Consider the following 12,640-nt stretch of genomic DNA (forward strand, 5'->3'; position numbering starts at 1 on the left):
TATTAGATCTGTGTGTGTTTTAATGATCCTATATAAAAATGTAAAGGTGCAATATGCAGAAATCGCTCTGTCATTTCCTGGTTGCCAAAATTCTAATAGTTCGCCTAATTTCAGTTTATGTGACAAAACAAGCACTCAGAGTGTAGAGAACAATTGTACCATCTAAACCGCTGTGAAATATATTTTCAATAATCATATTAAATATTGTATTTTTAGCTGTTTGAACTTAAAACAGGGAGCATAGAAATAGCGCACATAGAACAGATCTACCGCTTCTTAGACTTGCTTTCAATGAGAATGACAGATCTATAACTCACATTTCAGTCCAGATACAAGGCAAGGTTGGGTTGTTTCCGGCACCTGGGCTGCCAGTTGTCCAACCCTGCTCTAGAAAACAATGGGTGGCCCTTGAGCTCAGCTCAGCTCAGACCTTAATATGACATAATAGTTTCCACAACCCTGTCATGCAACACAACAGAGGTGTGAAATCTAAAGCAGAGAGCCACCAATGTTTTTCGAGGTAGTAAAGTGTCAATCAGCCCGCAAGCAAAATGTACTTTTAGTATGTGCTTTATTTAATATGTTGTATGATCGTCTACAAAACTCTTGGATACAAAATAACTTATTCACTCATGGTTGTACAAAATTGTCAGCTCTGTTCAAAAACTGTAATTTAATTTGATACTTTTCTGCACAGATCTGTGCTATTTTGCACCACAACAATGTTGCCTGTAGTGCCAAACACCTTAACAAGTCTTTTGACACTTAGCAGTAGGCAACTGTTCAGCATGAGCATCAACCCTAAATGTGACTAGTTGATTGGCCTTCTCCCCAAGCAGGTCGGCAGAGGATCAATGATAAAGGCGATTCCGTCTCATACAACAACAAGGTGTACGAGAACTTCAGTTTCAGCATACAAACCCAACAGAGACAGACGACCACTGCATCCATCCAGGAACAATGCATTTATGAGAACTAGACCATCTTAATCTCACTCTGACAGCCTCATTCCTCTTTTCATTTGAGTTCATAGATGTTTGTAGCCATTAGACCATTTTCAAATGTGGTAGTACTGTTGTATGATGCTTTACTATCCCAGATTAGGGTATTGGTGAATCCATCAACCATTGAACCAGTGTGTCTTGAATACTAGCTGAGTTGATCACATCCAAGCTACAGAAATTGTTATTTAGTGTATCTGACAATCACCCATAAACTGCTTCCATACATTCACTCTGGACATAAATTGGGTGGTTGCCACTGGTATCATTAAATTGTATATAACGTTTTCCTCTTGCTGTCCTTTTTAATGTGACATAAAACCTCAATGTGCATGTGTGAATCACTCTAGATAAGAATGTTTGGGCCAATGATTACCTTTAAATTAATGTAACGTCCTCAACACCTGCTTAGGATTTTTGTATGAGCTTTTCATTATATTAATTTTCTAATTTGGAGATGAATAAAGTCAAACGTAATATGTAAATCCTGTAAACATTTATTGCTAAATAAAAATTCACGAAACGGGTTTAATGTACTGTTAATCTGCGTTACGCATGTAGATTCATTACTTTTCAGTTATTTATAAGTACACAATGGTTGTGCCAGAAAAGGTTGAACAACTCTGACTTCCTGTTTCAGTGTCAACATTGCTGTCAATGCTGTGGTCTACTTTTACGTAACTGAAAACAACTATGGTGCAGCCTCTCACATCCACCACTCAGTAATGTTCACAGTTTTGTTCACATTTTTATGACGTTAGCCACGGTCTTCAGAGTGAACAATGCAAAAGTTCTAAAGTTCTCTTTTTGCTCACCAAAGTCTTTTTCACAGTTTCATGACATTAGCCACAGTCTTCATCATTTCTAAAGCCCCTCTGTTCACCAAAGCCAGAGAGAAAGTATCTAAAAGGTAGGATGAGAGGGTGTGAAAGTTGGAGGAGAGGTGGTGATGTATTTTTCACATTTTGTTTTGCTGGATAACTTTAACATGCTATAAAAGTGAATAATTTGTAAAACCTAGCTGCCCATTATAACCTGACACATCTTTCTTGGTCTAGTCCTAATCTGAAAAGTATTTTTAGCACCTTGCTCACTATTGCTATTTTCCCTGCCTTGATTCTAAATTAATGTTTTTATTGTATGTTTCTTGCCAAAGTAGAGCTTTGAGGTAACTCTGTAATGTAAAGCGTTAAGCCATATTATTATTATTATTATTAAGTGTGTAGAAAAAAAATCTGATTCACATCCAGTGAGGGAAAAAAGTATTTGATCCCCTGCTGATTTTGTACGTTTGCCCACTGACAAAGACATGATCAGTCTATAATTTTAATGGTAGGTTTGAACAGTGAGAGACAGAATAACAACAAAGAAATCCAGTCAAAAATGTTATAAATTGATTTGCATTTAAATGAGGGAAATAAGTATTTGACCCCTCTGCAAAACATGATTTAGTACTTGGTGGCAAAACCCTTGTTGGCAATCACAGAGGTCAGACGTTTCTTGTAGTTGGCCACCAGGTTTGCACACATCTAAGGAGGGATTTTGTCCCACACCTCTTTGCAGATCTTCTCCAAGTCATTAAGGTTTCGAGGCTGACATTTGGCAACTCGAACCTTCAGCTCCCTCCACAGATTTTCTATGGGATTAAGGTCTGGAGACTGGCTAGGCCACTCCAGGACCTTAATGTGCTTCTTCTTGAGCCACTCCTTTGTTGCCTTGGCTGTGTGTTTAGGGTCATTGTCATGCTGGAATACCCATCCACAACCCATTTTCAATGCCCTGGCTGAGGGAAGGAGGTTCTCACCCAAGATTTGATGGTACATGGCCCCGTCCATCGTCCCTTTGATGCGGTGAAGTTGTCCTGTCCCCTTAGCAGAAAAACACCCCCAAAGCATAATGTCTCCACCTCCATGTTTGACGGTGGGGATGGTGTTCTTGGGGTCATAGGCAGCATTCCTCCTCCTCCAAACACGGCTAGTTGAGTTGATGCCAAAGAGCTCGATTTTGGTCTCATCTGACCACAACACTTTCATCTAGTTCTCCTCTGAATCATTCAGATGTTCATTGGCAAACTTCAGACGGGCCTGTATATGTGCTTTCTTGAGCAGGGGGACCTTGCGGGCGCTGCAGGATTTCAGTCCTTCACGGCGTAATGTGTTACCAATTGTTTTCTTGGTGACTATGATCCCAGCTGCCTTGAGATCATTGACAAGATCCTCCCGTGTAGTTCTGGGCTGATTCCTCACCGTTCTCATGATCATTGCGACTCCATGATGTGAGATCTTGCATGGAGCCCCAGGTTGAGGGAGATTGACAGTTATTTTGTGTTTCTTCCATTTGCGAATAATCGCACCAACTGTTGTCACCTTCTCACCAAGCTGCTTGGCGATGGTCTTGTAGCCCATTCCAGCCTTGTGTAGGTCTACAATCTTGTCCCTGACATCCTTGGAGAGCTCTTTGGTCTTGGCCATGGTGGAGAGTTTGGAATCTGATTGATTGATTGCTTCTGTGGACAGGTGTCTTTTACACAGGTAACAAACTGAGATTAGGAGCACTCCCTTTAAGAGTGTGCTCCTAATCTCAGCTCGTTACCTGTATAAAAGACACCTGGGAGCCAGAAATCTTTCTGATTGAGAGGGGGTCAAATACTTATTTCCCTCATTAAAATGCAAATCAATTTATTTTTTCGTTTTTCGGGATTTTTTTGTTGTTATTCTGTCTCTCACTGTTCAAATAAACCTACCATAAAAATTATGGACTGATCATTTCTTTGTCAGTGGGCAAACGTACAAAATCAGCAGGGGATCAAATACTTTTTTCCCTCACTGTAAATTGTGAACTCTCCGTTTCAATTCAACCTATGACCATGGGCTGAGTATCTGCATGCTGTTGCAAACTGTTTCAATGTTTTGTTATAGTATGTGAAAGATATTTCTAAAGATAATATGTATGTTTGTGTATTTTAGAATAAATCTGAAAATAGCTAATTCTGGATTCACCATGCTAACTAGGGTTACAAGTCAAACCATTATCAGTAGTTAAACCCAATGGTGAAAAAATCACATGAGATGAACTGGGTAGTTGGGTCTGTAAATGTACAGGATGTCACTCAAGGCGTGTTGTGTGTTAGAGGGCAGCTAGCACCCACCTTCGAGCTAACCTGAGATTTTGAGCACAGAAGCACTAGACTCACACACATTGAACCTGCTCTGTGAGGAAATTGACACCACAGAGATGCAATGAGGATATAAGTCATAGTGGTGATGACACAGTTCACACAGCATCACAGAGGAATTAAGTACAGTGCATATCTTGAGGATTTGGATGCAAGTGTCTTTAACTAATATATATGGTGAGTATTCAAACAGATTTGTTTATTCCATCTTGTTGGAAAATGTTATATTTTAATGTTAAAAATATTATTTTAACTGCATTACGGCAAAATGAGTCGAATATGAGAGTAAACTGAATGTTTCTTGAATGGGGGAGATTTTGTATTCAACTTCTGTTAAATCTACGCCCTGAGAGACGTGCATATGCTTTAGGTCCACAAGACTCCACACTTCTGTGTCAGAAAGCTTGCAACAAAAACTGCTATAGAACTGGAATATTCAACATACTTTAATGTCTAGCATTCAAAATAAAATGTGTTTGTTATTTATGTCTTTCCATGTATGTTTTCAGTGTATGATACAAGCCACACTTTACATGCTGTACCTCTTGTCATCACAGGATGTGTAGGGTGAAAAACCACTGAAATTTAGTGTTGAAAATAACTATCTTATCTTTGTGTCGTTGCTCTTTTTGGACCAGATGTCGGTACACTATTCTTCTGTTCTGCATTTGGCAATACTTCTGAGTCTCCACTCAGGTAATGTGTGTGTGTGTGTTGGGGTGGGGGGGGGGTTGCAGCATCAAGGGTCAAATTGTAATTTATGATTGCATAAGAAAGCATCAGTGCATTCACTTCTGAAATATAAAAATGATTGAACTGAAATGAAAAGTGATTGCTGAGAGACTTGCTGAGACAGACCCTACATTTATTGACTTATTAATACATGTGTCCCAGCCAGTATGGAGCTGGGAAGTGAAGTGACTTAAAATGATTTTACAATTGTCAGCAGGTGTGTTATGACCTAAATCACTTCATCACCTGCTTTCTCAGATTGATCAACACTGATCTCTTTTTCTACAGGTTTACAGACCCTAACTACACTGTCAAAACATCCAACAGCAGTCATAGTACACAAAGGAAATTCAGTGACGATCCACTGCACCCACAATTTACCCTATGACATTGAAATATTTACAGTAACTATAAAAGGAACAGAGGTGCTGTGCTTTCATCAGTTTAACAGACAAGAGTGGCTGGTGCCGAAGAATTGTAAAGAAAGTGTACGAATGATTTGGAATAATGAGACTAAAGAGATCTCATTTTTACTGATGAAACTACAGATAAATGATGCTGGACTTTACTCCTGTGAAGTGAAAAGAGCTGCACCTCCACCTGAACAAGTTTTCTCAAAAAACATAACTATTTGTGTAACAGGTTAACGATCTCTGAAAATACTTGATAGAACTACAATCTACATGTAAAACCATTAAGACCCTGTGATCACAACATGATATGTGAATGCTACTTGACTCCAAATTGAAAATAATGTTTGTTTACCCTTTTATTTCTGCATCTGCATCTTTCTGTTTGTGTATCCAGCCCCTCCTGTAGTATCTGTGTCTGATGTAAAGGAGTCCAGTGGTGGACTTCCCATGTTGCTGTGCTCCTCTCAGGGTTTTTACCCAGAGACCATAGAGCAGGTGTGGTTTAAAGATGGTCAGCTCCTCAACACCACACTTTCAGACACGCAGAAGGAGGTCAACCCAGATGGTTCCTTCACACTCCACTCCTACCTGCCTCTGTCCTCAGGACCCAGCCAGACTGGCCTCTACCTCTGCTTGGTCAACCACTCTGCTCTCAGCCAGCCTATCACTGTCAATCACACAGTCATGTCCAATGGTGAGAGCTATGTGTTAATAAGTCAGTATTACTAGTTGACAATGTAACATGTAGATTTCTATATCTATGTAATATGATTTTGGTGCTCTACACAACTTTACCATAATATCTTGTGATACAGTGAGCTCCAAAAGTATTGGGACATTTTTAGTCATTTAGCAGATGCCCTTATCCAGAGTGACTTACAGTTAGTGAGTGCATACATTTTTCATACTGGACAGTGACATATTTTTTGTGGTTTGGATTTGAAATTAACTGTTTAGAAATTACAGCACTTTTTGTACATAGTACATAGTCCCAACAAAATATTGGGACAAATTCGCTTATATGTGTATTCAAGTAGTAAAAAGTTAAGTATTTGGTCCCATATTCGTAGCACGCAACGACTACATCAAATTTTTGACTCTACAAATTTGTTGGATACATTTGCAGTTTGTTTTGGTTATATTTCAAACGGTTCACCCGATATGGATGAAAATACCCTCAAATTAAAGCTGACAGTCTGCACTTTAACCTCATATTCACTGTATCATTTCAAATTCAAAGTGGTGGAGTACAGAGCCAAAACAACAACAAATGTGTCACTGTCCCAAAACTTTTGGAGCTCACCTCCATTCGATCACCATTCTAAGAGGATGGTGGATATATTTATATACTGATCTAACTTCTATTCTAATAATAATAATATAATATGCCATTTAGCAGACGCTTTTATCCAAAGCGACTTACAGTCATGTATGCATACATTTTTACATATGGGTGGTCCCGGGGATCGAACCCACCACCCTGGCGTTACAAGCACCATGCTCTACCAATTGAGCTACAGAGGACCACATTCTTTCTGGCAATAATTATGTTCTGGGATACTGTATGTCAATTACTTTTTTCTCATTATTTAATGGATATCACACACTTTTCCTAATGTTTTTTAGGTTTCCCAGTGAGTTGGCTATTGATTGTGGTCAGCATTGGAGCGGTCTTGATTGTAGTAATCCTTATCATCATATTCATCAAGTGTACATATTTCAGTGAGTAATTAGATTTTCTGTCTCGCATGCTTGATATCGTGATAGCATGATATGATATTTTAAAGATGCACTCTGGGATCTTAAGGTCAACAAATTCATAACATATTGCACGAATGAGGTTTGCAATATATCACACAAATTGCAAAATTCATATGACATCATACGAATGACAAAATCCGTAACATATGACACAAAATGTATGACGTAGCACAAAATTGGATGAAGTGGTACACAAAAAACGGGGACCCGTTTTGGCTGGTGAGCACCACTTTCAAAACTACTGGCTGAAATGATACATGAGTTTGAGAGTGCATCTTTAAGTATCAAGCACTAGATGTGTAATGCAATAGAAAACAGTCAAAAATGTATTAAAACTATTAGCGCACATTTCCAATTACAGTACAAATCATAAACATACAGTAATGTTTAGGAGTCAGGTTTTTTCTAGGGGAATTATTTGTGACATATTTCTCAATCAAACATACTGTATTACAGTGCATTTGGTCCATTTGATCAATGTCACATTGATTGTTCTCCAGAGAGAGTCACACACCTTTCTCCTCTTGGAACGTCCCAAGAACCTGGCCACACTGTCTCCTCTGTGACTGAGAACATGGTCTACTCAACACTGGGAGACCATCATCCAATTCCTCTCTCCACTGCTATACCAACACAGACAAGGGCATTAGACAGTACCACCCGACGTACCAAATCCTAGGATGGGATCCTAGCTACAGATGAATTGTGTAGGACTTTCTCAGAACCACCATGTTTGGGACACTTGACTGGGGAATAAAAAAAAATCGAATTTGCTTGTAGGCTGTCTGTTCTAATGATACGTATAAAAACAATTTGACACACTGCAGGCCGTTAGGCCATGGATTAATGTTGAATGGTTGTTCATACTGTAATGCCTCTGATTATGTTAATTTCAGCTAATCCAGTCATTGATACCAGTAATCTTCTCTCTATGTCAGGGTGGCAGCCCAGAACAAAACCACAACATTTAAAAAGTGAAGCTGTAATACATTTTAAGTTAAAAAAAGATATAGATATGTTTTTAAAAATGTATTGAAACATTTTTTTAAACATTTTATTTCTGTGAAATGTATTTTTGATGGAGACCTGTCTTAGAGAGCAACTAGTATAAACACAGCATGCTATCTTACATTTAGGACATGTAGCAACAAATAAATATATTTTTTTTTGTACAGATTTACTGTATTTTCTGGAGGCGGAACCATATAATAGTAGAATGAAAAGTACGTCGGAAGCGTTTTTGTGAAGCTCTCTCTTTCATGGACGTTAGCTGACAATCAAAATACTGGAGTAAGTGTATTAACTTTTACCTTTCTTTTGAATTGAATCTTTGATTTGTATTTCCATAAAGTCTCTTGTCAGTAGGTTATTGATTTTGGAGGTATATCTTATTAGTAATGAAGTTAAGATAACAAGCTAGTATGATGATTGAAGTGATGCTGAACCAGCCAGCTTGTCACAAAACAGCCGGAGGCGCAGTTAGCTAGCTAGATAAATAAGATTGTGGAACGCTTAATCTGCATTGTTGTTTTCGACTCCATTAACACGTTTGGCTGTTTTGTCAGCTACCTGCTTCTTATTTTATATAACGTTGAATTTTGCAATAGCTAGTTAGGAAGGCTAGAAAAGTTAATAACTAGCTAGCTAGCTATCAAGCCTGTACAGCGGAGAATCTTTACAGTAGGAATTGTGTTCTTTACTTGTAATAGCTAACTATATATCTCCTACCTAGGTACTTTTACAACTCGCTAATAAAGACATTGGATTGCTAGCTAATATCTGAGGGCCGAATGTACACAACTATCTACAGTTCTGCAACGGTCGATATGCAATGTACCCTGTACTTGCATGTATTATCATATGTTTATTTACCTCTCTGGGTTTGGTTTGACTGTATTTACAGTTGATGTTGGCCAATTTGTCAGCCATGATGACCCATGGGTTTAAGAGCAGTAAGCAAGACTTCATATTCGGACCATGGAAAGTGACTGCAGCAAAAACCCACATTATGAAATCTAAGGACATTGAACGGTAAACTATTCCAAGTATTTTGCTGATTTTGTGTCAGAAGAAACTTTTTCTTAAATGTTGTCTGTTTAGTATTCTTAAGGTTTAGTCTACATTGGGGAGCTTGTTTATCAACTTGGTCTTACTTTAAATAGTTGCACACCAACATTAATCATTCAAATATTATCAACTCCTGAGTGGCGCAGTGGTCTAAGGCACTGCATCGCAGTGCTAACTGTGCCACTAGAGATCCTGGTTCGAATCCAGGCTCTGTCGCAGCCGGCCGCGACCGGGAGACTCATGGGCGGAGGGAATGGCCGGCAGGGATGTAGCGTTGATAGAGCATGGTGTTTGCAATGCCAGGGTTGTGGGTTCGATTCCCACGGGGGGCCAGTATAAAAAAATATGTATTCACTAACTGTAAGTCGCTCTGGATAAGAGCGTCTGCTAAATGACTAAAATGTAAATGTAAAATGTAACTTACTTAGCTAGCTGCATTGAGGTTAGTTGTTCAGGTTTCAATCTTGACAGTTTTGTCTCAGGTTAGGGGAGGAGATGCACATGCCCTCGCTCCCAGAGATGCTGTTTGGGGACAACGTTCTACGCATTCAGCACACAGACGGCTATGGCATCGAGTTTAACGCCATCGATGCCCTCAAGAGGGTCAACAACATGCAGGACTCTGTGAAAGTGGCCTGTGCACAGGAATGGCAAGAGAGCAGGTACAACCACTATCATAATACCACTGTGATAAAACTATCCACCTTCATTGTCTATATGCTGGTGAAGTAGATTTAAAAAAAAAAAAACTATGGCATTTTAAATTGTTTGGATAAAAAGTGTTGAATAATCAGTCAATTACCAGACCCATTATGGAGACTGAATCTGACTGTTGTCATGTGGTTGTATTCCCAGGGCCGATTCTGAACACTCCAAAGAGGCGGTGAAACACTACGACTGGACATATACCACAGACTACAGAGGCACTTTGTTAGGAGAGGACCTGCAGATGAGGGTGAAAGGCCTTTCAGTTCATACTGTGGATACAAAACAATATCCCAAACAAACACATGACAAAATAAGGGGCAAATCTTAACTTCAATTTAAGTCAAAATTTAGCTTAGTCTCACATTGATATTGATGCATGACTAAGTGTAAATTCGACGTAAGTGGAAGATAGGGTTCGCCCCCAAGTCATTGGCTGCGTTTCAGGCCGACTACATTGCAGACGCCTGCCAGATCTCACAATGCCTGGCTAGGTGATTAACATATCAACTAACCACACCATATGATGTCAGTCTGACGTCTGACTGCACCGTCAATGATGTGGAACACAACCATCAGGTGATGCAATACAACAACTGCAATGTAGTCAGCCTGGAACATAATTGTTCTTTCGCATAGGCTTAATATTCAGAAACATGTTATCTCAAGCTGTCAATTGCCTTATTCATTAGGAACCAAATGGAGGCAAACAGGCCGAGGGACCTACCTACCTGAATGTGTCCAATAAGAAACGTGTTTTTCAGTTGCAAAACGTTTTCTTTTTTGCTACGGTGTGCACTAATGAATACACCCCTGCTATTCCATTAGGCGACAGAAACGTCGGAGCGCATCGACATGGAGAAGCTTAAGGCGCGAGAGCAGATCATGTTCTTCGATGACGTGCTGCTGTTTGAAGACGAGCTTCACGACCACGGCGTGTCCATGATCAGCGTCAAAATAGTGAGTGCCACTTTCAGACAGGAACTGACACTTTATGATGATGCACATTCGCCCCATATGATTTCTGTGGCCGTGTGACAAGCACCAAAGGACATGCCCTTGCGGGGGCTGTAAGACCAGGAATAAAAAAGGCAATTTTTTTATTCCCCTATTGTACTTATGTTTAATGAATTTTCTTAAATGCTTGCATCTTTGAGAGGCAGATTCATTTGTTCTGAGGAGGTTTTGAAGAATGACACCCTCTTGTTAACCACTTGTGTATGATACAGAGAGTGATGCCTACCAGTTTCTTCCTGCTTCTGCGGTTCTTCCTGCGAGTGGATGGAGTTCTGATCCGGATAAATGACACACGGCTCTATCACGAGGCAAGTGTGACTGGGCTTTCCTGGGAAATGGCAATCGATTAACGGTAACCACCAGAATGGATGTGCATTGGAATCAAATTCTGTGGATAACTTTAGAAGGAAATGGACATCACTCACTTAACTTCAACTACAAAATGGCTATGCCTACTTATGAAATGAGTCATCGTTTACCCTGGTTTTCTTTACAGACTGGAAAGAATTACATGATCAGAGAGTTTAGCACTCGGGAAAGCAAAATTTCAGAATTGAAGGTGAGAATTTTCTTCTGTTTGCAAAGTACATGTATAGCAGAAGTCTGCTGGCAAGTCAGAGCAAGCTCACCATCGTGCAGTGACATCACTAAAATATTGTCCAAAACATTAATGCTACATGCATAGATGCCACTGTCCAGCTGATGCAATCATACCACTATTGTAAATGGAGAACAATTAATCAATGGCAATATCTAGAAAATCTGACTTTTGATAGACAACGACATTTAGTTTGTTTCCCTCTCTTTGTCTTCCAGAACGTCCCTGCTGCTCTGTATACTGACCCCAATGAGATCGCCCAGCACTTAACCCTGAAGCTGACTGAGTGCGAGAAGTTGGAGCTCCCTGAGACAGCCCCCCAGCCAGGGGACAAGGAGGCCCCCCAGTGATGGAGAGCAGGCTGGGCCCTGTGACTGGACATCAAATTCTCTCCTGTCTGGACTTAAGACGAGGGTCAGCCAACCAAGGCAGAGTTCACCCTCCTTCCTCTCCACAAAAAAATTTAGTTTTTGTTTTTTTAAACCGAAACACTGCACCTGCCTCCCTCCATACACAGAAAACAACAGTTCATGGAACTTCATTTTGGCATTGTCAAGTGGCCTCTTATTTTTAGTGTTATTTCACATTTCCTCTATGTAAATGTTTTGGTTGGAAAATTGTGATAATTGCGTATTTTCTATTAGAACACCACATAATGGGTGTGTTGAATTCCACGTAATGTAGTCTGATATTTGAATGTTGTACTATGTTAAATACACCCAGATTTGGTTTGGCTATCACAGAGATAGCTAGTATAGAGCTCCATTCCTCATGTTATCAAAAGGTTGAAAGAGCCAATGTGTAAATAAATTAACTTTTTGTATTTGTTTAATCTTTTACTGGACATTGGATCTTGATTAGAGGAGAGCTCACTGCTGAAGTCAAGGAGCCCCTCTGTAGTGCACTTTTAGTGCATCTCACTTTGTGAGGACATCTCGCTACCTTTCCCCTTTTTCAAACTAAGATTTTGATCTAGCTGTTGAAATAGAAAGGTCTCTTTACAGAACCTGCTCAGCTCTGCTTGTTTTATTGTATTTAAGATAAATGTCAACTAATAAAAGTATTCAGCCTTAACATGCCAACATTATTGTAGTGGTTGCGTATCATTTCTGTATTGAATACAATTTGGAAATTAGTTGAATTTGGAAATAATCCACGCTAGAGACATGAA

At 39.6% G+C, this 12,640-nt stretch overlaps 2 protein-coding genes across 3 annotated transcripts; both read left to right on the plus strand.

The window, feature by feature from the left end:
- The first annotated feature begins 5,656 nt into the window (after positions 1-5,656).
- On the plus strand, positions 5,657-7,855 carry LOC123492140 (patr class II histocompatibility antigen, DO beta chain-like). The gene is made up of 3 exons (XM_045224138.1): positions 5,657-6,015; positions 6,948-7,043; positions 7,583-7,855. Exons 1-3 carry the CDS (start codon positions 5,769-5,771, stop codon positions 7,759-7,761), a joined length of 522 nt encoding a protein of 173 aa, XP_045080073.1. The 5' UTR covers positions 5,657-5,768; the 3' UTR covers positions 7,762-7,855.
- Positions 7,856-8,268: 413 nt separating this feature from the next.
- Positions 8,269-12,556, plus strand: LOC123492139 (TIP41-like protein). Of its 2 annotated transcripts, none has more exons than XR_006661644.1 (8): positions 8,269-8,372; positions 8,986-9,113; positions 9,632-9,811; positions 10,005-10,104; positions 10,683-10,814; positions 11,084-11,223; positions 11,368-11,430; positions 11,688-11,716. XR_006661644.1 is itself a non-coding variant. In XM_045224137.1 (8 exons), exons 2-8 carry the CDS (start codon positions 8,989-8,991, stop codon positions 11,817-11,819), a joined length of 828 nt encoding a protein of 275 aa, XP_045080072.1. In that variant the 5' UTR covers positions 8,269-8,372; positions 8,986-8,988; the 3' UTR covers positions 11,820-12,556. The 2 variants fall into 2 exon arrangements, 1 of the variants encoding a protein (XP_045080072.1); XM_045224137.1 differs by having other exon boundaries at positions 11,084-11,179; positions 11,688-12,556.
- The last annotated feature ends 84 nt before the right edge of the window (positions 12,557-12,640 follow it).

Source organism: Coregonus clupeaformis, chromosome 13, assembly GCF_020615455.1.
Source record: "Coregonus clupeaformis isolate EN_2021a chromosome 13, ASM2061545v1, whole genome shotgun sequence".
NCBI lineage: Eukaryota > Metazoa > Chordata > Actinopteri > Salmoniformes > Salmonidae > Coregonus > Coregonus clupeaformis.